The sequence below is a fragment of the Theobroma cacao genome, chromosome 8, assembly GCF_053813885.1.
Source record: "Theobroma cacao isolate CCN51 chromosome 8, ASM5381388v1, whole genome shotgun sequence".
In the NCBI taxonomy this organism is placed as follows: Eukaryota; Viridiplantae; Streptophyta; class Magnoliopsida; order Malvales; family Malvaceae; genus Theobroma; species Theobroma cacao.
This window is the reverse complement of record NC_142646.1, coordinates 4,626,364-4,648,746: the sequence shown is the minus strand read 5'-3', so window position 1 is coordinate 4,648,746 and position 22,383 is coordinate 4,626,364. Positions and strand designations below refer to the sequence as shown.

The 22,383-nt window shown below is 36.2% G+C and overlaps 5 protein-coding genes and 1 non-coding gene across 11 annotated transcripts; 2 read left to right on the top strand and 4 right to left on the bottom strand.

The window, feature by feature from the left end:
• LOC18592033 (zinc finger protein 7-like) lies at window positions 1-803 on the top strand. Its single transcript, XM_007018515.3, has one exon. The coding sequence runs from the start codon at window positions 133-135 to the stop codon at window positions 691-693; it is 561 nt and encodes a 186-aa protein (XP_007018577.2). The 5' UTR covers window positions 1-132; the 3' UTR covers window positions 694-803.
• A 791-nt stretch (window positions 804-1,594) lies between these two features.
• On the bottom strand, window positions 1,595-4,256 carry LOC18592032 (putative cyclin-A3-1). 2 transcript variants are annotated; one of them, XM_018125666.2, is made up of 8 exons: window positions 3,765-4,256; window positions 3,193-3,425; window positions 3,025-3,103; window positions 2,844-2,920; window positions 2,704-2,737; window positions 2,460-2,609; window positions 2,241-2,375; window positions 1,595-2,152 (listed from the first exon to the last, which is right to left on the bottom strand). In XM_018125666.2, exons 1-8 carry the CDS (start codon window positions 4,116-4,118, stop codon window positions 2,039-2,041), a joined length of 1,176 nt encoding a protein of 391 aa, XP_017981155.1. In that variant the 5' UTR covers window positions 4,119-4,256; the 3' UTR covers window positions 1,595-2,038. The 2 variants fall into 2 exon arrangements, with proteins under 2 accessions (XP_017981155.1, XP_007018576.2); XM_007018514.3 differs by having other exon boundaries at window positions 3,025-3,100; window positions 3,765-4,254.
• Window positions 4,257-6,694: 2,438 nt separating this feature from the next.
• On the bottom strand, window positions 6,695-10,357 carry LOC18592031 (uncharacterized). Its single transcript, XM_018125665.2, has 2 exons — window positions 7,533-10,357; window positions 6,695-7,358 (listed from the first exon to the last, which is right to left on the bottom strand). Exons 1-2 carry the CDS (start codon window positions 10,177-10,179, stop codon window positions 6,964-6,966), a joined length of 3,042 nt encoding a protein of 1,013 aa, XP_017981154.1. The 5' UTR covers window positions 10,180-10,357; the 3' UTR covers window positions 6,695-6,963.
• A 2,020-nt stretch (window positions 10,358-12,377) lies between these two features.
• Window positions 12,378-15,258, bottom strand: LOC18592030 (agamous-like MADS-box protein AGL66). 3 transcript variants are annotated; one of them, XM_018125424.2, is made up of 11 exons: window positions 14,940-15,258; window positions 14,708-14,761; window positions 14,573-14,588; window positions 14,409-14,470; window positions 14,215-14,245; window positions 14,060-14,121; window positions 13,874-13,973; window positions 13,739-13,777; window positions 13,476-13,615; window positions 13,172-13,365; window positions 12,378-12,669 (listed from the first exon to the last, which is right to left on the bottom strand). In XM_018125424.2, the coding sequence occupies exons 1-11, from the start codon at window positions 15,122-15,124 to the stop codon at window positions 12,560-12,562; spliced, it is 993 nt and encodes a 330-aa protein (XP_017980913.1). In that variant the 5' UTR covers window positions 15,125-15,258; the 3' UTR covers window positions 12,378-12,559. The 3 variants fall into 3 exon arrangements, with proteins under 3 accessions (XP_017980913.1, XP_017980912.1, XP_007018574.2); XM_018125423.2 differs by having other exon boundaries at window positions 13,739-13,789; window positions 14,940-15,256; XM_007018512.3 differs by having other exon boundaries at window positions 13,739-13,789; window positions 14,215-14,242; window positions 14,940-15,255.
• A 2,921-nt stretch (window positions 15,259-18,179) lies between these two features.
• On the top strand, window positions 18,180-21,285 carry LOC18592028 (E3 ubiquitin-protein ligase APD2-like). Of its 3 annotated transcripts, none has more exons than XM_088809333.1 (8): window positions 18,180-18,338; window positions 18,473-18,699; window positions 18,832-18,928; window positions 19,018-19,095; window positions 19,794-20,014; window positions 20,106-20,175; window positions 20,277-20,592; window positions 20,666-21,285. In XM_088809333.1, the coding sequence occupies exons 1-8, from the start codon at window positions 18,197-18,199 to the stop codon at window positions 20,742-20,744; spliced, it is 1,230 nt and encodes a 409-aa protein (XP_088665459.1). In that variant the 5' UTR covers window positions 18,180-18,196; the 3' UTR covers window positions 20,745-21,285. The 3 variants fall into 3 exon arrangements, with proteins under 3 accessions (XP_088665459.1, XP_007018571.2, XP_007018572.2); XM_007018509.3 differs by having other exon boundaries at window positions 18,185-18,375; XM_007018510.3 differs by having other exon boundaries at window positions 18,238-18,379.
• TRNAR-CCU (transfer RNA arginine (anticodon CCU)) lies at window positions 19,221-19,293 on the bottom strand. The gene has a single exon. It is a non-coding gene; the product is annotated as a tRNA-Arg (tRNA).
• Window positions 21,286-22,383: the final 1,098 nt, after the last annotated feature.

Genomic DNA, 22,383 nt, shown 5'->3' with positions numbered 1-22,383 from the left:
TCCTTTTATATACATATAGATACATCTCGATACATCTCAGCAATTGTTCCTCTTTGATCCTGCAGTTTATCCAATCTTAGAAAGCTTCCAATTAAAACCTTTCAGGTTTTGAATATCTTTCAAAAGGTGAAGATGACTTTCAAAATCGAAGGAGTAGCAGAAATGTCAGCTAATAATCAGATTAAGGAAAGGCACGATGAGGGCTACCTCAAAGGCAACCATGGAGGCAATTCGAAGGAGTGGTTGAGCTTGAGTCTTGGCAGGCATGAGGATATTGTTGCTTCAGGAAGAGGTTCCCAATCAAAATACGCTTCCAACAAGTTCTTCTGCAACTTCTGCAGAAGAAAATTCAGTAGTACACAGGCACTTGGTGGCCACCAGAACGCCCATAAAAGGGAGAGGGGAGTAGTTAGACGATACCAGTCCGAGAGGCTGATGGCAACGATTGGTTTGCCCATAAATATGGCGCGGTCACGTGGTGTTCAGCCCCATTCACTTGTGCGCGAACTTAGCACAGAATGGAGACCTGTGGCTGCAAGATTCAATGATTCCAACGAAGAGATTGTGGGAGCATGGGCAGGATTCATGCACAGAGAAACAACTTTGAAGTGGCCAGGAAGTTATCAGGTGGATCCCCAACCATCTAAACCACCACCAGAGTTGCTAAAAGTCGACTTGGACCTCCGCCTATAATCTCTCCATCCTTCTATAAAATTAAATGAAAAGTTCTGTAATCCATATTTCATGAAGTGTCTAGTGTACTTTAACAAGCAAAAGCTAAGTTCAAATCATTTCTTATGCACAGATCTGTTCATAAGAATTGATGGCAGTATTATTTCATAGTTTTAGTAGTGCTGCACAGGTCAACCAATTCTCAGGCAAAGATCACTTCCTGCATAAGAAAGTCCAGCAGTTAAAAGGAATATAGGACAGTAGCTTGCTTGGGTTTGGCTTAAAAGCATGTTCAGGAGCATGAATGTCTTTCCACGCCAATTTAGTTCCAGCCACATCCATTGGCAAAAGGAATCAGGCCAACATGCAGATCAAGTAAAAAACCAAGAAACAAAAAATAAACATGAACCTTTCAAAAGTTACGTCAATGGGTATCAAGTTACAAGCCAAGAAGCTAAAAAGAAACATAACCTTTCTTATTTGTAAGCACCCAAACATTTGGTTAACTTGTTAGTGGATTATCCCTTACATAAAAAATAAAGTTCAAATCCCCTTTTCTCAATTAAAAAAAAAACCTTTCTTATTTATAAATCAATTGAAAATGACAGATTGTTATCATTACGCAAGACAACTATACATAAAAAGAGAATCTAGAAATTTTTTTCTTAAACTGAAAAAACTTGCAAGCAAAAAGGTATAATCGTTTACTGGGATACATTTGTTATTTTAACCTCCTCAGAATGAAGTACAACCATCTTGACACAATCTGAATCCAAAACAAAGTGTCAATATGACAATATCCATGAACAATCAGAAGTCCTAAATAACATGAACAAATGTTAGTTCAGGGTTCTGTCTAAGATAATTTATCAATTGGATGAAAACCAGATTAATCCTACTTCTCACAGTTAGGGTAAGAGTATGAATTTCAATACTTCTTGAGGAAGATAATCATTTATCAACAAAATAATTTTTACATCATTCAACCACAAGGCTGGAAAAACTGATAGAAAAAAGAACATCTCTCGACCATTCAACTTTTCAAAATCAGAAGAAGCTAAAAAAACCACTTACAACCTCTCAGTCAACAGGATTTATCATTGTTCTAAGAATCGCTAACATACTAAGGTTCTGCTCATATTCAAAACACTTCCCAGGTCAGCATTACTGCCAATGACAGATATACATCTCCAAGCATTAACCAATTACATCATAGGTACCACATCAGTTAAGAGTCCTTCAACCAATCAAGTTAGCAAGCTCAAGTGTCAGTCTCTTGGTGTTTGACAATTCAGTTTCCCTCACTTTAAGGCCTTCTCCAAGAGGTTGAATGACAGAAGTGTACACCAATCATAAATCAAATATGTCAAACTTTCACCACTTGAACATCTTCAGCATAGGAAATATCAACTTCTTGAACATCTTCAAAATAAGAAGCGGGAATCTCCGGAGAAGCAGGCATCATTGCCACGCATTTGAACTGTTTCCAGAAGAATCAATTTTATTTCAATTAGATTACAACAAAATAAAATGTAATCATATCAATGCCTGGTATTACATGTACATACCTTATGCTGCTTGTATTTTTCTCTAACTGCTTGAAGTGCACCTCCTCTTCTACTCAAATACAAGTCATGTATGATAAGGACACATTCTTTTAGATCAGATGCTTTGTAACCTGAGTATTGTTGCACAGCAGAGCTCTGCAGAACACAAATGATAAGTAAATATTTTCTAGCCAAGGACAAATCAAGACCATAAAATGTCATGAGAGAACAAACTCTTACCCAAGGATGTCTCTTTGGTTGAATTATGAATCTTGTAAGAAAAGTAACAGAAGCAGCAACCATAGACGGTAAAAATTTTACACATCCATAGTCCAACAAACTCAACTCTGCAAGGTAATATCCAAGGAACTCTAGCTGCAAGCTGGAAGCCTGTAGAAGACCAAAGCAATTATACAGTCAATGACAGATAATAGTAGCCATGACTTTCAGAACAAATGCACAAGAGATGGGGATTTTTTCTTACCTTGTTATCCTCTTGTGCAACTCTGGTAAGTCTCCTGAAAAACATCAAGGTAAACACAAATACAAGTCAGTTCAGTAAAGCATCAAGCTTTAGTAGTTGCCATTAACTGCTATCTATTGTCAAGATAAACCCCCTCTTACCTCAGAAATGTTTTAATTGTAGGATTGCCCAATTCAAACTTCAAGGACTTGAGTATATCTGCCTCCATTTTCACTACCTTCACATTTAACCAACAACTTTAATTAATGAAGGAAAGCAATGTACTATACAAATGGAAAATTAAAAGGAAAAAGGCAATAGAAAAAAGGATAAAGATCTTACCTCATCTTTAGTGTATGTATTATCCGTTATATAGCAAAAATCTTCCACATTTGGAGGATTGATTTCCTCATACTTTCTACTTGAAACAATAAAACAAAAAGTAAGTCCAAATCTAACAATAATTTCCATGAAAAAACCACCAACATATCAAAGAAATCAGAAGCTTACGAGGCAATGAGCATTGAAGATACACCCAGTAGCTGAAGCCTTTGCCTATTTAGAGTATTTAACGATAAGAATCTATCGATGTAAGAAATGGTCATATATAAAGTATCTGAAACAAGCTTGTATTCCTCTGCAACTTCTACTAGCCAATCCACCAAAATCCCTCTCATATTTGCGGTAACATCCTTCTGTACCTTCTCAATATAATCAGGTAAAGGTCTTCTCTTCGGATCCACCTAATATTAATTGCATCATAAAAGGAAAAAAAAAAGCCTTTTAGCATTTTCAGCAGACATCACCCAATTGTCAATAGCCATTATTAACATACCCAAAACCCTATTGGCTATTGCCAAAGTTATCAGCCTATTCAAACCCAAATCACCTATTTCAATTACCATGGCCAAATTAAATCAATATCCCAACATAAAGCCCAAAACTTTTCAAACAATGCCTCATATCATTTAGATCAGGAGAAGGGAAAACTAGGTTTCTAAATCCGAAAAGATTCATTGCTTAGGACAGAACATATATTTGTGAAGCCTTAACCAATTCTTGTTAAGTAGGGAGAGAAATACCTCCATTTGGTGAAGATATTCATAGATATCAGACACATAATGCGCACACATTTGTGGGTTATCAGATTTAGCATCAATATCCACATCTTTTTCATCTTGAGCTTCCTCTTTCTTCTCCTTCAACGCTGGCTTTGCGACTCTCGTCTTTGCCTTCCCCTTCACTTTAGGCTGCTGCTTCCGGTTCTCCTTCCCCAGCGCTTTATTCACCGAAAGAACGTTAGACAAGTTGGAAAGCTCCCCCAAAACAACCCTCTTCTTGTTCGTCACCCTCTCCTCCATTATCCCCGCCGCCTCGGCAGCCCTCTTCTTGGCTGCCGCCCTCGTCACTCTCGCACAGTTCTCCTGATCGGCCATTGCCTCTAACTCACTCCCTCTTCAGCTAACCCTTTTGTTTTTGCAGTTGCAGAGAGAGAGAGTCGGGAGCTTTAGTAGTGAAGGAAAGAGAGGGAGAGTCCGGGGGAATAAAAGGGGTGAAATGAGAAGCGCCATTTTGGTTTTTGTTTTGAAAACTTGGGGGTTGGACTTGGCGGTATTTGGTAAACTCTGCGCTAAGTTTTGAGTTTCATGCGTGGTTTTTTTTTTTAAGTTTTTAACGTTTTGGTGGGTTTTGCGTTTTGCGGGCTCCATTCTTTTTTTCTTTTCTTTTTTTTAAATTTGAAAACAGGATAGACAAAGAGCTTTTTTGGGGATTTGGGGGAGGGGCGGGGGGCTTTCTTCCCTTAATTAAAAACCATCGCGGGCTTATCTCAACTTTTCCATAATTCAGCCGCCCCGCTGCCCCTGAATTCTTTTTGAAAGGTCAGAGAGAGTAAAGACCCAAAGTGACCAAAATTTCAGAGCGCGGCAGAATTTTCGGCCATGTGCTCCTTCCTCTTCTTCCTGTTCATTTAACTACGGTCGTAAATTTTCTACTACTATTATTACAAGCAAGATTTAAGCCAATTTATTTATGTGAAGCTTGTGAATAAATTCGGCTTTGAAATTTAGAGTATTGCTAAATCTCATTTTATAGTTTTAAATCCATAAACTTTACTTCAATTGTTGTTGAACAATTAAAGTTTTGATAAATTTTTCAAATTTGTTATTTATCTAAATAGAAATAAACCATAATTTTTTTAGAAAATTTTCATACACGTTATCTTTCCAATGAAATTTGGCAGTATCCCGTTTTTGTTATACTGAATAAATGTTAATCAAGAATTTTGTGGTTTTTGTTTAAGAAATCCCGTCTTTTATACAAAAACAAAACTGATATAACTAGTTTACTATATTTTTTATTTTTTTTTTCAAATACACTGTTCAATCATCTCTTCCTAGACGAATATATTATTCAAATTCAAATTAAAGAAAACAAAACTTAGTACAAAAATAGGTTGAAAATTTTTTAATTACTTAATCTAAGCCCTTGCTGATAGATAGAATTTTGCTTGGACAGAAACAAAGATTGCCATATATTTTCCTCCTAAGCCAATCACACAACTTTGAAATTTAACTCACACAGATCAACACAAAAAATAATTTATTAAAATTGATTTCTAAGATATTTGTAGAACTTAAAGTAGTTAATAGATGGCATAACATTTTAAAAATCTCTAAATTATTAAAAAAAATTAAATAAGTTATTATTATTATTATTATTTTATTATATTCAATTAAAATTATATATTTTTATTTTAAATCAAGTAAATCTTTAATACTAAATTGATTAATTCTCCTTAATCAAAAGTTCACTTGTTATTTTTATATCATATAGCGTTAATATGATGTTGATGTGAAGTATGAAAATGTCATATTATCATATTATTGTGTCTTATTATCATTCATTATGATATGTCATAATATCATGTCAACACTTATAAAATAGCAAATGCACTTGAGCATTTAGTTCATTGATTTGTGCATAATTTCTCTACTTAAATATAAGAAAAATGACAAATGACATTTTAACTAATAACAATTAATCAATTATTAATCAATATGAACTATTTGACCTAATAGCTTGATTGAATTAATAAAAAAATTTATTTAAATTTTCAAAATAATTCAAAGACTTCTTTTAATATTATATCTTAATAGAATCATTTGTCATATAATGATATGTTAGTATTTTCAGTGTATGATCTATTTACTTAAAAAGTAGGGTTTGAATCTCCTTTTTCCTAAATGAAAAAAAATAACTAATGACAAATGACATTTTGACTAATAACAATTAATCAATTATTAATCAAAATAACCTATTTGACTTAATAGCTTGATTGAACTAATAAAAAATTTTATTTAAATTTTCAAAATAGTTCAAAGACTCTTTTTTAATATTATATCTTAATAGAATCATTTATCATATAATGATATGTTAGTATTTTCTCGAACTATTACAAATACTATCAACAAAATTAATATCCCTTTCCTCTAATAAATAGCGCTTGGATTTAATTTTTCCCAATTAATTTTTTTACAAGTTTGACCATTATTTATTTATAAATGATAGTTAATAAAAATTTCAAAAAATTATTCTTTAAAATATTTATATAAACTAGTTTTTTAATAACATATATATATATATATATATTAAATTCTAACTTAATCAAATATTTGTGATAAAGATTAAAACAGCTCTCAGAAGACCTGCCTTGTTGTTGATATCATTTTTAATAATTAGGTCACTTGATAATGTACGGTGAAATGAAAGAATAAGAAATTAAATAACCATTGATTATGGTTGGTAAAATGACAAAGCAGTTTCATGCATCTATCATCGGTGAAATATGTCAATAAATGGCAAAACGTCAAGCCTATTGATTTTAAATAGTATTAATTCATAACTAAAAGTTAATCTCATGATTGCAATTCCTTCTTAGAGAGATTATATTTAAAATTTGAATCTCTTCACTTTTTTAAATTTTCTCGTATTTCCACACGAAGTAAGGTACTAGCATTAAAAATTTATATATTTTGTTTCATTACCATATATATTGACCCCCAAAAAAGAAAAGTAGTACACAGATAAACAGGCCTTGGCCACAAGGCTAATCCAATACAGACACAATCAGGGCTTTGGGAGGAAGCTAACCAAAGCTCACGATGAGTAGTAGACTAGTAGTATTATATTTCAAAGTATCAAAAGTGTTTAACCAAAGCTTGGTTCAGCCATCTATATATGGTATAATAATCGACGATTATACAAGACATAGTATTTCCATCATCCATGCTCCGTATTCTTGGCAGGTGAACGGTTGTTGAGAGTGTCTTTGACAGTTTTAAGCTTGCGATGAGCATCTCTCATGCTTATCCGACCATCAGGGGAAACCGTGGTGCAAGATAGTCCAACTCCAAAGATTGTGGTCAAGCAATCAAGCTGTATTTCAGGGTTTATGGGTTGGCTGTCATTCTGCAGGTTTTTCATCAAAGGTAGCAGTTCAGGATCCAGAATTTGCAACATGCTGGAGGGAAAGGCTGACTGCACCCATTTGATTAGATTTAGTTCTCCCACAAAGCTCTCATGTGTTGGTCTCCGCCCAGTAAATAGCTCTAGCAACATTACTCCGTAGCTGTATACATCTCCTGCTTTTGACGGCTTCTTCCCAAGCCCATACTCTACAGCACCAGCCATATACACCATTCACGTTAATGAAATTTATATGTGGTGAACAAAATTTTTCAAAATTTGCATGATGGACTTGAATAACCGTATATGAAAACACAGTAGAAGAATTTATGATTTATTTGCAGATGGCAAACTATGAGGAGAATTGTTAACTTGTTACTAACCTGGAGGTATGTAACCAATAGAACCCTTTAGGTCATACGTGGAGCCAAGGGACTGTTGAGCCTCTGAACTCTCCATGAGCAACCTGGCTAACCCAAAATCTCCTATTTTGGCAGTCATGTCTTCATCTAAAAGAATGTTGCTGGGCTTCAAATCACAATGCACCACTGGAACTTCACAATCATGGTGCATGTAATCCAATGCACTCGCAACATCAATGGCCACATTCAATCTTTCCATAATATTCAACCCATCTCCATTTGTGTTCCTTCTCTTGCCTTCAATCCAGTCTTCAACGCTTCCATTAACAAGGAACTCGTACACTAAGGCTAGAAATTCCATGTTTTGAAAGTCCAAGCTTGAGCATGATGTGATTAGTTTGACAAGATTGCGGTGCCTCACATTTCTCAGAGCTTCACATTCTGCTAGAAAACTCTTCCAAGATCCTGTCCTTTCCTTCTTAAGGACTTTGACTGCAACACGAACACCATCTCTAAGACACCCTTTATACACTGACCCAAAGCTCCCACTTCCAATCAAATTTTCAGGGTTGAAACTATCAGTTGCTCTACGAATCTCATCATAAGAGATTATTTGATGCTGCTCCTTGAGCAATTCAGAAATTTCCGTGATATTTACCTTGCTTTTCTTTTTGTAGAGCAACAAGCCAACAATAAAGCACGCAGCTAAAGTTATAATTATAGTGATACTAACATAAACTTTGACTAATAATCTTCCATGACCTTGGGTCTTCTTACATACCGAGCTCAAGCAAAGCTTTGGGTTTCCTTCCAAATGGACGCTAGAAAGATTGCTAAAAATGCCACCAGTTGGAATTGCCCCTTCGAGGTCGTTGAAAGAAAGGTTCAAGGACTTAAGAACCTGTAGTTTTTGAAGATCTGCAGGAATGGAGCCAGAAAGTTGGTTTGAAGAGAGATCTAATGTTTCCAAGCCTTTCACTTCTCCTAGAGCACTAGGAATTGGACCTGATAGCATATTCTCAGCCATGAATAACTCCTCCAAGCTGTTACAGCTTCTAATTGAGCTGGGAATATTGCCTGAGAAACGGTTGTTAGACAGGTCAATTGTAACAATACTTCTTAAGCGCCCAATCTCTTGAGGCAAAGTTCCCCTTAGAAAATTCCCAGAAAGATTCAAGAGAGTGCTCAAACTAGGGAGATTTAGAATTTCTCCAGCAATGCTTCCATTGAGCATATTATTTGACAAATCTAAGGAAAGCAGATTCTGAAAGTTCTTAAAAGTAGAAGGAATTTCACCCACCAATTGGTTCCCTGATAAATCAATTTGGTTTAACTTTCGAAGATTGCCAAGGGAGCTTGGAATACTCCCAGATATCTGGTTTCCAGCCAAACCCAGCATTTGCAGTTCCTCCAATTTTCCTATCTCAGGTGGGATTTCACAACAGATTGAATTGTAGCTCAAGTTAAGCAGAGTCAAGCTACTAAGATGGCCAATCGAGGATGGTATGTTGCCAGAAATACGATTACCTCCCATGTATAATTTTGAGAGCACCTTGGAAAGATTGCCAATGGATTCTGGAATTGCACCCTCCAAAAGATTGCCATCGAAGGCGAGAAATTTAAGACGAGAGCTATTTGTCAAAGAAGTGATGAATCCAAGACCATCATTATCCAAGCTAACAATTTTATTGAACCCAATATTGTACATTTCTAGGAATGGAAGATTTCCTAGACCTGGAGGCACTGTTCCTTCGAGAAGGTTATGTGCCATTCGTATGATCTTGATATTGGTGAGATTGTGTAAAGATCCTGGAATTGTTCCAGTGAATTTGTTGAAGCAGAAATTGAAACCCAAAAGATTTGGGAGTGTGTCCCCAATATCAGTGGGAAGTTTACCCCAGAGATTATTTGAAGCTAAGGCTAAATAAACTAGGGATGACATGTTGTAAATGGAAGAAGGAACAGTGCCTGTGAGGTTGTTAATGGTGAGATCAAGATACTTCAGATTTGAAAGACGACTCAAGTCACCAGGTATCTTGCCACTAAGAGTATTCGTGCCTAGATTTAAAGTGCTGAGAGACGAAAGGTTTGCTATGGATGGTGGAATTGCACCTGAGAGAAGGTTTCGTCCCAAGTTCAAAACTTGGAGCTTCATAAGGTGGATAAGTTCCTCAGGCACTCTCCCTGTAATCTTGTTTGTCATCAAGTCAAGTACTCTGAGCTCAGTCAACTTGCTAATGTTTGGTGGTATTGCACCTTCTAAGCTGTTGAAGCTCAGGTTTAGAACTCTCAAGCGAAAAAGATTACCAATTTGGTGTGGAAGAGCACCTCTTAGTTGATTGTTTTGGAGTTCGAGGGAACGAAGGAATGAAAGATTGCCAATCTGAGGGCTTATGGATCCTACGAGTCCAAAGCCAGAAAGATTAAGAGCAACCACTCTGTTGCCAGGTTTGTTGCAGAGGACCCCCGTCCAATTGCAGGGGGATGAGTTTTGGTGCCAATAAGAAAGAGGGTTTGGAGGCTCCAGGCTCATCTGAGACTTGAATGAGATCAAGGCCTCCTTGTCTGTGACAATGCTTAGAGGGACTGACTCCACACAAAGACATATGTATTTGGAATATACAAGAAAAGCTAATAAGGCAAAATGGAGGTGGGAAAAGAAATTCATGTTTCTTTGAATTGCATGAACGAGTATTGGGTTCAAAATGTAGGTGACAGTATTTATAGCAATCTGACTACTCTTTAGCTTGCTTGCAGTTCTTGCCCTTTTTATTTGCCGCGTATAAAACTTGTTAGAATTGAGATTTTCCTGGAAGTCTTGTGTCTTTTGGTTAGAATTTTCTTTGAAGACTTGTTCTTTTTCTATGCTGACTTCAGTCTTCTGCAGTTTAGTGGCAGGTAATTAGGCATGCTTAGGATGACTTAGTGCTTGTTTACGTTGACAAATGTTGATCGAGTTGGCAGTCTGTTAACTTAGCTTAGTGCTGGCCATACTTCATGCAGATTTGTCTACCAAATTCTGAAGATATGCTAGACATTTTTGTATACTTAGCCTTGTATATATATCAGCAGTTCAATGAATGAAAATCTGAATCAGTTCTGCAACATACCTCTAGTTCTTCCTTCTAATTTTTTACTGCTATCTGATAAACTTAAAAAACTAGAGGAAGCCCTGTAGAGTAACTGTTTAACGCCCTTAGTCAACTTTCAGAGCTTCATTAGGAACTTCACAGTTCACATGAAAACATCGCAAAATGAAAGTATTCTGCTAAACTGTTAATTTCTAGAATTTTGCTGTAATCACTAGCTATCTGCGGGTGACACCACTAAACAAATCTGGTTCTAGCACTATCATGATCTCATGATATCATCACCATTCATATTTTTTTAATAATTAGTATCCTGTTTATATCTTGTAGCAAAGACAGAGGCGCGTTCTTGTTATACAAGGTAAAATTTCAGAAATTAAATCCCGTATTGTTTTCATCAGAAATTAAGAAACTGAAGAATAAAATCTGTTGCAAACGGAGTTGCAAACTAAAAAGCATCAGGGCTAGCAAATTTACTAATACCAGAAATCCCGCGTGATCAATCTCAAGATCACCTAGTGACGGGTCAATATATTCACACTACGAGAGCCAGCTGGGAGTCTGTTACCGACACAGACTGACTTGGTCATTTGAATCCCAACTCAATTTGTCAAAGTTAGCGACCACAATTAATATTATTGTTCTTACGTAACTTCTATTGACCCATCATTGCAACGTCTCATCATTGGTTGACGTGGACGTTGAGGTGGAGCTACCTAATTTCCATTGCAAGGCAAAGAACCTACCACGTCTCCTCACTGTGGTTTACGACGGAAACCCGTCGCCGGGTGACGTGGACGTTAGGGTGGAGTTAACTGATTGGTGTTGAAAATCAAAGATGAAAAAAATTAAAAATTAAAAATTTTTAAAATTAATATATTGAATTTACTTAATGTTTAAAAAATTTATAATAAATAATAATTTTGTATAATATGTAAATTAAAACAGCAAAAAAAAAAAATTTACAACAATGTTTGAAAAAATTATACTAAATAATATTTTTTAAATTCAAATTTATTAATTATTGACTCTATATTAAAAAAATTCAATATAAATAATTAAATTATTTATAAAAAATTCACCATCTATGTTATTTTGAAATTTTGTTTTTACAATTTTCATTACTTAAATGACTCTTTCTACAATTGTTATAGAAATCGAAAGAATTACAACAAAACGAATTTATCTACCAATCAAATGATAATTTTTTTTTTCTATTAATCTAACACAATTCAAAAAGTGTTTTTCAAAATCTTGATAATAAAATATATCAAGTTCGTAATACTTTAATTGTAAAATTATTTTATTATTTTTTATTTATATTAATTATTAAATAAAAAGTATTTAAAATATATAATAAATAAATAATTTTAAAAAAATTCTGAAAAGTCGTATTCTACCTTCTGTCTTCTATTAAAAAATGCATAATAAATAAAAAATTTAAAATTTTTTGAAAAAGCCACGCTCTCATAAATGGTCTATCCTCCGCTTCTTGACTTCCTTCACTTCAGTGGGGTTGAGAATAGGTCAAAGCAAGTGAATCAACTTGATTATTAACACACGATTGATTTGTCGTTGAAGTTTATGATCACCACAAACATCTCGAAGCAATCAAAGCTGGAGGCTTCAGGGAAAATTTATCAGAGCGATGGAACTTTGGGCGTGAATACTCTTTAGGGGCTTTTTCTTTTTATTCCCCTAGAGTTAAAGGGGCATGAAGTCATGAACCTGTAAAGAAGGTAGGACCTGGATCCGATCCTGCAAATCAACCTGTCCCTTTGGGTGACCACTGGGCCAAGAGCCCGTGATCGAATTAGCTTTTAACCGCTTGACGTACTGAAAAAACAGTATCAAGGATAAATACAAGCACATAATAATCTCAAAGCAACACGACACTACCCCACCAACACCAAATCTCGAGGAAACCCAGCAAAAAACCATGGGTAGTACACTACAGAATCATGTCTGGTGTTGATTCATTGTCGAGATGGATGAGGGTGTAAACTGAGACAAATATAGTTCGAGGAGTGCGCGTCCTCCGGGCTGCGCATCTGGAAAAGAATCATCCCCTGCCACCACATATTTCAGTCAATTTTGTTACAAATTTCATATATAGAATGGTTACATTGCTCTCTACGTTCTGATTAACGTCAGAGTTCAAATTCAAGGACCTAAGTTTTTGCTAATTAAAACACTTATATAAACGTTAGCTAAGCTCCAGAAATTAAATCTGACAGTCCAAAAAAATGTTTAGGATTAGTGTAAAAAGGTTCACCAGTAAGAAGCATATATATATATATATATATTCCCTTAATTAACAAATGAAGTGTATGAGTAAAAAACTTTTTCACATCTAGTTAATAAGTAGTAAATTAAAACTGATCATTTATAATTTTTTGTTTCATTCCCTCTACTTAATTTGTTCGTTTCCAATCCCTCATTAAATTTCTAAGAAGCTAGGAACTAGTCCTCACAGCCCACGAGAGAGAGACATGGGTATCTCATATCTGTTATGCCTATTCAATCATCACCAGTTAGTTTCGTCATAAAATCATCTCAGTCCACAAATACCTGTTGGATAGAGCTCAGTCCAAGGGGACAAGTTGACATCAACAACTTGTCCAAACTCAGGGCGTTGCACAATGTTGTCGTTCTCCAAACCACTTCGAGGGCTCAACTGATCGTCAACATTTATTTCTTCTCCGTGAAGGAGAGTCGATTGCGGTGGTGGTAAGATATTTTCAGCACCTGGTTGTGATTGATCTCTGCAAATGATTAATCGAAGGAATATTTTTCCATTTAATTAAGCGAACAAATAAATTTAATTATGCTATTAAAATCTATATATGTATACACATAAGTTTCCTATTAGCACCTTGGCCGAAGAAGACCATTTGAACCCAAAAAGTTCAAAATCTGAATCTGTGGGTCTCTTTGCGGTATCCATTCCAAGATACTGCTTGAACTTCCAGTAACAAAACCATTTACATCTGCAGTCTCTGGAGGAAGATGTACCTAGCAATAACATTAGCAAGCTAATTCTTTAGATATATAAGTATTTTTTTTCTCATAACAACTACTGCTAATATTTTAATCAAGTTTTATGCAAAGTTTTTATGGAAAGATCATTCTAAATACCTGTGTAGTTGGTGGTAGACCAGGCGAACTATATTTTTCCTGTAAAACTTGCTGTTCGAATCATAAACTCATCAACTCTTATGCGTATATATTTAGGTGGCTAAGATTGTCAAGTATGCAACAGATCATATATACCTTGCGCAAGCGCACTTGCTTCAATGTTTCCTCTAGGATCTGCTCGTGGAACTCAGCCTGACACAAGGTTGTGATTTCGAAAGGATCACCTTCAAATACCCTGAAAGACGTTTCCTGTTTAATTAATTTCAGGGAACGGAATGAGATTAGGGTTTGATTACCCTACTGGTGCTAATGAAAGAGTACCTTAGTCGTTTCTCCATGTCCACAATTCGGGACTTGCATTTAAGGATCTCTTGTTGAAACTCCTAAAATTTCAGTGAAATGATATGATTGCTTAACAGAAATTATAAAGAAACTGACAGTCATTAGCTTAAAAGAAGGTTCTTTTGGCCAAATACCTCAAGCTGGGAATCCGTGCTTACTGGGCTGCTTCACATAACAGCAACAAAAGATAGAAACGTTATAAAGGGAGAATCAAGTTTATAAACTAATGCTAGTTAGACAAACAGTTGAAACTGAGAAACGAACGTCAAAATGCACCAATGTGAAAATATATAGGGGCTTTAATTTGGAGAGGGGAAGAATTTAAAACCTGGCTGCTTGGCAGGTTTGATCGGTTTCATCCCTTAGCTTACCAAGTGCCTTTAGTAGAAACTGCAAATTAATATTTAAAATATTTGCATCTTAACCAAATTCATAAGCCTAAAGCAATATGTTGGGCAACTACTGATAATGTTCAGAGGAAGGTGTCTTTACCTCTTTATTACGCAGTCTTGATGTATTGTTGCATGGTAACAAGCCAGCATTTCCACATCAATGAAGAAGAAATTAACACCATATGAATATCAGCAAAGAAAAAGAACTCCAAAAAATTAAATGAGCTTCCCTTACCGTCCTCGCTCATGCTCTGGAAGATTGACATACCGTCCCAGAATCTCCTCGATGCTTCAATAGACCAAAAACAAACCATTTCACTCATGCTGCCAGATGGAGCCTTATGTAACAGAATTTTGCTAGAACTCAAGGATGTATAAATAAACTATTCTCAGTTCGCTTTTCTCACCATGTTAAGATTGTGATCAATATCTGACAACTTAATAATCAAGATAATACATAACAGTACCTTTTATTCCCGGAGAAGAGACTAACTCTTCCAGACGGAGAAAACATCATCACAGCAACATCAACATCACAGAGAACGGAAAGCTCATAAGCTTTCTTGATAAGCCCATTTCTCCTTTTTGAGAAAGTGACCTGCCTGTTAGTTGTATTCTCAATCCTCTTGATCTGGAGCTTGACTCTACCCATCTCTCTAATTATTCCCTCTTTAGTTCTTGGGCTTTTACTTTCTTTTTTGAAACAAATCTGCACCGCTTAGGGAAGATGACTATAAGTAGAAAAATATGGTATTTAGAGGAGAGGATCAAATATACATCACCATCACTTATATTAGAAAACTGTGGAAGAGTGGAACATATATTGATATTAGGCTCTTGGAAATGAATAAATGAAGGCGAAGGGTTTAAAAAGTAAGATAAGGTGAGGAGAAAGATGGAAAAGAAGAAGAGATGAAGACAATAAATCAATTTTGTCACTGTCAGGCAATTCGCAGAAGAGTGACGAGAGAGAGAGAGAAGGCGGTGTGAGGCCAAAGACTTTCTTCTTAAGGATATGGAACATGAAATTTGTACTTCAATATCTAAACTTGCAATAAAGAAGGTCAATTGGTTAGCAGATTACCAATAAAAAAAAAAAACTTTTGACCCGACTATGTCTACGTTGAGATATGAATATATAGTAAATGATTGTTTATTTCTCAAGCACTTCGTGGTTTAGGATGTCTTCCTAATTAATTCCTTATTTTGTTGCATGAAGAAATCCTAAACGACTGAGATGAAGTGTTAAGTTATTATACCTCAAAAGAAGGCATCATGCATTTATTTTGGGGGAGACCTTTTTGCTATGGTAATTGATGCACTAGATAAATTAAATGGTAAGGAGATAGCTGTAAGGTTGTTCCAAGTCAATGTTAGTAGAATTGACTGTTCTATAAACCCAACAAATAAAATTGTAAAGAGTTTATCCTTTGACTCGCAATTGATGGTTAATACCATAGTAACGATATAGTAACCAGTTATCACTTTGAAATCATGATGATAATTAATTTATAGTTTAGTTATCTCTAGAAAAGTTGGAGTTTAAGATTAGGATTAACGTTTTATTCTCTAATCTTTTCCTACGTATACGTACTCAGAAAACTAATCACTCTTTGATCTTTAGAATATTGAATTTCAACATGGTTGAAAAACTACCACATACGCTTGTATATGTAACAAAGATTGAAGTCCGAAAACAAGGAAATCGAAAGAACTCAACAAGAACTTGAGTTGCAAATATTTCTCGCATAAAAAGAGGAAGAAAGCATCTTTATATTTTTTGATTTTGATCTGATCGAGGTAAAATAAAGGCATGTATTCCTAAAGGGGTCCCAGGCAGCACATGGTGTCGCACTTTCAGTTGTGGTTTCTTTGGCGAGTTTGACGAAGACGATACCCACCCCCCCCCTTTCTGCCCTGACACAGAAAAGCCAAACAAATTTGCAACGTGTCGCCCATTTCTTGTTTTCTTCGAACCCCTGACTCTGCTCTCTACCTCCCCTGCCAGTAACTCGCCACACGTGTGACCGCCCTTTTGCCACCGGCTGCATACTTCTAGCATGCAATCTTTGTCTTGTTCAGAGGAAAGGCTCCATTGAATGTCAACATTTAGCAACGCTCTTTTACCGGGTTTACCCAAGAATATTTTCCATGAAACTCACAAGCACATTCCAACAGGACCATGCCTGGCAGATCTGACCAGAAACGGCTATTAGTCTCTTCCCTCGAATGGCAGGAATTCTGCACCAAATTTTCATTGACATTTGTTGTGTAAAGGCTAACATGCAATTGTCCTTGCAGCAACCTCTGTTGAATAAAGGATTAAAGATAATGCAGCTTTTGTTTCTTATTGTGATCTTGCAAATGTTGTAAATGTAGCTCTTATCGGGCTGTCTGTGGCATCATAAGGATTTGCATTCTTGGCGGGCCTGAAGCTGTACATTATATGGGCCTCATGTGAATGATGCCCAGTCGGCTGTCCTCAGTCCAAGAAAAATGGGTCAAATGTTCTCCCTAGAGCTGCAATTATGCCCATTTTTTTATGTGCGCTTTATTTACAGTTTGGCATTCACAATCTTAGACCAGAGGATTTACAAAGCATAACTTCTTTAAAATACAGTAGAAAACCTTCCCCTATTATTATCACCATTTCCATCTTCCATTCAATAGAAATCATACAAATATATTACTCAATTTGAACTCAAATCTCAGTTGCAGTCACAAGTATATTAAAATCTCCATATATACCCATTACCCAAGTCGACATAAATCCAAATAAAAAATGCAGCAACCTCTTGGTAGTTTATGTGATTGGGCTCTAAAATTTAAAAACAAAGGAAAGAAAGGTTGAAATGAAGGAGGTTTAGGCATCTTGAGTACTGCTTTAGAGCAAAGAGGTGAAGGAAGACGGAGACCCATTGGCATTGCGAAACCGTCACCAGTAAGCCCAACGGCGATGGTGGGGGAAGCACGGTGAGGGAGATGAGTGATGTGAGAAATAGCCTGTTGAGAGAGAAACGAGTGGAGGCGCGCCTTGAGGGAGAAAGAAAGGACGAGCACAGAAGGGGGAGCCACCGGCGAAGGGAAAGGGCGTGGGGGTTGGCCGGTTGCTGGTATTGGGTGAAGAAGGTTGGGGGTTTAGGTGCAAAGGTAAAGGACCTTTGGCTATTGGAAATGACTTCCAACAACTATTTTCCTTGACTTTTGACCTTTTTGATGCTGACCGGATGTCCATTTCTGATTGATCATGTCAATTTTTGACGGTCGAACATTCAAAAAAGGAAGAAAAAGACTTCCATGAACTATTTTCCTGCAGAATTTCAGCATGTCTGACTGGAAGGTACAAATGTACCATCTATCTACTTAGTTTATAATCAAGTTTTTAATTAGATGAAGTGCTTCCAAAACGTTTACCAAAAAACTTCTCATAAAACAAAAAGAAGCGCTTCCAAAACTGTAGAAAATCGTAGTAATTATTTTGTTAACCCAACGCCTTATTTCACTCTTTTTGGACAGGGGGTGAACTTGTTAAAACAAGCAACGAAGTTCTTAAAAACTTCTTAGTAAGGACAAGAGGGGTTTTAAGGCGGAGATAAGACCACCAATCAGGCATTCACCATTAATTGAAACCTAACGTTCAAAATAACTTGCCATTCAATTCCCGGCCAATCACAAACGAAACGGTTAGTTGTGGTACCACGAAAACCTACTAGTCTTCTCTACCATGTCTCTCCCCTCTGATCTATTGCTTCTTGCCACATCTCTCTCTCGCTCTCTCTCTCGGTATCCACAGAGCAAACATGTACAGGCCAGGGCTCTTACCGGCTTCCAGCAATGCTCAACATCAACGGTGGCGAGAGACTTGGGCACGACTGCTAGCTCCTTTGACTTTATGGATATGTGGCATGTAATTCTTTCACATGTTTTGCAATTGTCTAGTTTCCCTGACCTTTGGGTCTGAAACAAAGCATTTCTTTTTTTTTTTTTTTGGGTTTTGCAGTGTCAGTAAGCCTCCGATATGGCTACTATGCGGATTGCCGTATGGTGCTTGGGCCAAGCTCTTCTCGATTGATGAAGGCTACTTCTCTGTTTGTAGAACAGGTTGAAGTTAGAGATGATAACGGGAAAGGGGCTCTTCTTTTTGGGTTCTCCGAGAAGCCAGAATTAAACGGGGAAGCCAATTGGAGCTCTTCAAATTATTTGATTGTTGGATCATATGGCCGCAAGGTAACATAAGATTTTTTGAATTTGAGTTGTTACAGTTTCTATCAGCTTCTATAATAATGCTTTCTAAATTTTTACCAATTGAGGTTTGAGTTTAAGTAGATTGTTTTGATAAGATTGAAAATTAAATTTCAGGGATACTATTTGTGGTTGAACAAGGGTTCTAGAATCTGCATAAGATGGGCAACTCAAACCAGTAGATTAGACAAAATTGAAGTGATTATGATGAAAGGTGGTTGTCTTGGTTTCTCTTTTTTTTGAGTTCAGTTTAGTCCCTCTGGAACTTGGATTAGAACTTAGAACATGCCCGTGTTTCTGCAGGAGAAAGAAAACGTGAAACATTGCTGCCAAACCTTTCGACTTCCTTTGATGCCCTTTTCCTGAATGAGTCAATGAATGGTAACCCATTCTTTCCTTTTCTATCAATTTCAAACAAAATAAATGATTGCTATAAATGATGTTTGAGTCTATCCAGTCCTATCCTCCATTTTCATTTCAAAATTATTGATTATGTTTTATAAGTACGCGCCAGGTAGGGGTCGAACCTACGACCTTCTGCTTAGGAAACAGACGCTCTATCCACTGAGCTACAGGCGCTTTGTCAATCATGTGATAATGATTTGTTTTATTGCATTTGAAATTGGGAAAGCAGTCTATCTTAGGATTTTTTTTGCTTTATCTTAGCAACTGAAAATAATTTTGTTTGCTAGGTCTTAGGTTTTAACAGAGAATTTTATTCCCAACTGGTATTTGAATGGTGCGACAGCTACTCCTTTTCAAATGCTCATATTGATTAATAAAAATTACTTTGCATTTCACATTTTCCATCCAAGTGTAGTTATGTTCTACTTTTGTCTTCAAATTTGTTCAAAAAGCATAGTAGAAACAAAAGGAATGCTAATCTGAGATCCAGAACCAGCATTAACCAGAAAGGATGCTAACAATACAAGTAATTTTATGAGCATGGATTGCAAAACCATGAAAAATGCACCAATGCAGCAACCTTCTCGTAGAAGAGTTTCAGATAGATTAGAGTGTTGATAGAATCAAGAAATGATGTTCATACAGTTCCGAACAATTTTTTTTTATTTACTCAGGTAAAGAGGCGGAGTACACCATTGAGGAAGATGACAAGTACTATGTTAGTGTGGTTAGCTCGAATCCGAGAAGCATAATAATGACATTCAGTTTAAATGTTACATCAAAGGTTTATGATTTAACTAAAGCTAGCAACATGTGTTCAACACTAAATGGATCATGCCGGCTCAAACTTCTGTTTCCTGACACTCAGTATGTCATAGTTTCAACACCTGACAATGTAAGGCCTCAACCCTTTTGTACTTCAATTAACTTTTTCAAATCATTAACGAATTTCTCCTGAACATTAGGCAATGAAATTAATTTTTCAGGGTGACCTTGCTGGATCATACATTGAGCTATCTTTTGTTGCTCGTGTTATTACTTACATAGCAATTTTAGGTACTATATTCAAGTGCAGACCTGAAACTTAATTTGTTGTTCTCTCTGTTTCGAAATTGCTTTTAACTGCTTTGGTGGCCTAATAGATTTGTCATCTGTAGGTTTTTTCATCATTATCATTTTCCTGGTGCTGAAATACCTTGGAGCATGTGATACTGAGACAACAGTAGTTGATACCGCAGTTAGGGAAATATCCTGGAGGACTGAGACTGAACCTATATTGCCAGAGAAAACTGTTCACCTGACCTATGGAACGACAGCAGAGGAAGACAATGATGATGCTGAAACAGGATCCTCTAGTAGCTCTTCAGAGGATTTATATGATGCAAAATTATGTGTAATATGCTATGACGATCAACGTAACTGCTTCTTCGTTCCTTGTGGCCACTGTGCCACTTGCTATGATTGTGCTCAAAGGTACAAATTGGAAAAAGTTCCTCTCTACAACATAATGATTCTCTTAAAACTTTCACTAACAAAAATTTTGCAGGATTATGGAGGAGGATAACAAGATGTGTCCAATATGTCGAAGACTCATTCACAAAGCAAGAAGATTATTTAGTCCCTAGGAGCTAATGAAATGGGATTGTAAATTCATGTTTGCATTGTCACTACGGAGAGAGGTAGAGTCTTGCCCATGGTAAATGGAGTGCCGTTTTGGCTTTTTGTGATTGCTCGGCCTTTATGCAAATAATACCTCCCAAAGTTTATATTTCTCAGTCAAGCAGTATGGAGAATATATTGGCTTTAGCAGTTTGTATTTGTTTTGGTAGCCAGAGCCAGCTCCCTTCTCATATCTTTATCACTTGAGAAGGGCATAGTCGTGTGTTAGTAAATGAATATAATGTGATTGTCGTATCATTCTTATCCATTTGTTCTCAGAAAAGATTGTGAAGCAGGCAGGACGATATCCATTTCTAGACTGGATTCAGTCACTTACATAGGACTTGGTGAACAGGTTCAACTTCCTGTCCTCTTGTTTATGGGAAATGAAAGAAGTCAGTAATATAGATGACAATGTAACATGATACCAAAAATTTCCTCACAAATGGTGACTAGTGAAGGATATATAGATCGAAACCTTCTAGAATACATGTCCTTTGCTTTGAACGACTTCTTCACTTCGTAGGCCAAAAAGTGTTTGTCCCCATGGTGAAAATACGCGTTTGCTTTGCAGCACCAGGTAATTTGCTTAAAGATTACTGATGAACTTGTTTATCTTATTATCTTCAACGATCTTACAAATATGATGACTGCACTGAGGTGACATGTACCTATGGATTCTAATTTTCTATTCATGCTGAGTTGATGCACGCACTGCTTGACTAGAATAATATGATGTTGATTGTTAACAAGAAAATTATAATTGTAGGCTTCAGTACTTTGAACTCGACAGAGGATGTACCCAAGGCAGGTGAAGCATCTTCTAATGTTTTGTGAAGGTTGATGTCATTAGGCCCTTTGAACCACATTGCTCCTCTGAAAATACAATGACGAAATTCATATTTCTTCCATCACTATGTTGAATTATTTTGCTATTTTAGGTTGGATGAGTCCCTGACTTTACAAGAAAAGAAATATCAAGGTAGAAGATACAAAAACAGAGTCATGGCTTTTGTAATATTTTTTGAGAAAGACCTATCCTAATGCAAACTCAAAGTTATGTTTGTCATCTACCACAGGTTAATTTCTCATCGTGTACTAGACTTTATGACTATCATGAATCAAATTTTGACCTTTCCATGGTTTTTTTTTTTTTTTTTATCTGCGTTTGGAAACACGTCTTAATCTTCAATTACAATCAATTTGGAACCATAAATGTTTGCTTTCGCAACATCAGCAGTAAAAAGATTTATGGCAGTAGCGAACAGAATCCAAGGGCGGCAACATCCTAGCATATTCTTTATGCAATTTTCCAACAGTTTTGGCGAGGCTAGGCTACTTGTTGGACGGATAAATTGGAACGGTAGCTCGTCCCCGAAAAATTCACCATTTAGATGATCCTAGACGTTTTCAAATATATTCGACAAAATTAAAAAAGAAGGACAATTAATTCCCTATGGATAGGTATATATCATTTGGCGCCTTTTCGCTTAGCGGCTCGCTCGAAATGCGGTTTTTACTTTTGCATTAATATCATTTAGTTAAATTACCACTTATCAACAGGTAAAACTGAATAATTGGGTGATCTATTATATTTAAATATCA

What these genes read in the sequence shown, in the direction of transcription:
- LOC18592031 (XM_018125665.2), bottom strand. Translation starts at nt 10,179, where the DNA reads ATGAATTTCTTTTCCCACCTCCATTTTGCCTTATTAGCTTTTCTTGTA. An exon ending in TATTGGTTACATACCTCCAG is followed by an intron (nt 7,359 to 7,532) that starts GTTAGTAACAAG and finishes CTGGTGCTGTAG; the next exon opens with AGTATGGGCTTGGGAAGAAG.
- LOC18592030 (XM_018125423.2), bottom strand. Translation starts at nt 15,124, where the DNA reads ATGGGTAGAGTCAAGCTCCAGATCAAGAGGATTGAGAATACAACTAAC. An exon ending in CAAACCTGCCAAGCAGCCAG is followed by an intron (nt 14,246 to 14,408) that starts GTTTTAAATTCT and finishes TGTTATGTGAAG; the next exon opens with CAGCCCAGTAAGCACGGATT. An exon ending in AATGGTCTTCTTCGGCCAAG is followed by an intron (nt 13,366 to 13,475) that starts GTGCTAATAGGA and finishes AATCATTTGCAG; the next exon opens with AGATCAATCACAACCAGGTG.
- LOC18592032 (XM_018125666.2), bottom strand. Translation starts at nt 4,118, where the DNA reads ATGGCCGATCAGGAGAACTGTGCGAGAGTGACGAGGGCGGCAGCCAAG. An exon ending in TCTTCAATGCTCATTGCCTC is followed by an intron (nt 3,104 to 3,192) that starts GTAAGCTTCTGA and finishes TATTGTTTCAAG; the next exon opens with TAGAAAGTATGAGGAAATCA. An exon ending in TTGCACAAGAGGATAACAAG is followed by an intron (nt 2,610 to 2,703) that starts GTAAGAAAAAAT and finishes GGTCTTCTACAG; the next exon opens with GCTTCCAGCTTGCAGCTAGA.
- LOC18592033 (XM_007018515.3), top strand. Translation starts at nt 133, where the DNA reads ATGACTTTCAAAATCGAAGGAGTAGCAGAAATGTCAGCTAATAATCAG.
- LOC18592028 (XM_088809333.1), top strand. Translation starts at nt 18,197, where the DNA reads ATGTCTCTCCCCTCTGATCTATTGCTTCTTGCCACATCTCTCTCTCGC. An exon ending in TGAAGTGATTATGATGAAAG is followed by an intron (nt 18,929 to 19,017) that starts GTGGTTGTCTTG and finishes GTGTTTCTGCAG; the next exon opens with GAGAAAGAAAACGTGAAACA. An exon ending in CCTGAATGAGTCAATGAATG is followed by an intron (nt 19,096 to 19,793) that starts GTAACCCATTCT and finishes TTATTTACTCAG; the next exon opens with GTAAAGAGGCGGAGTACACC.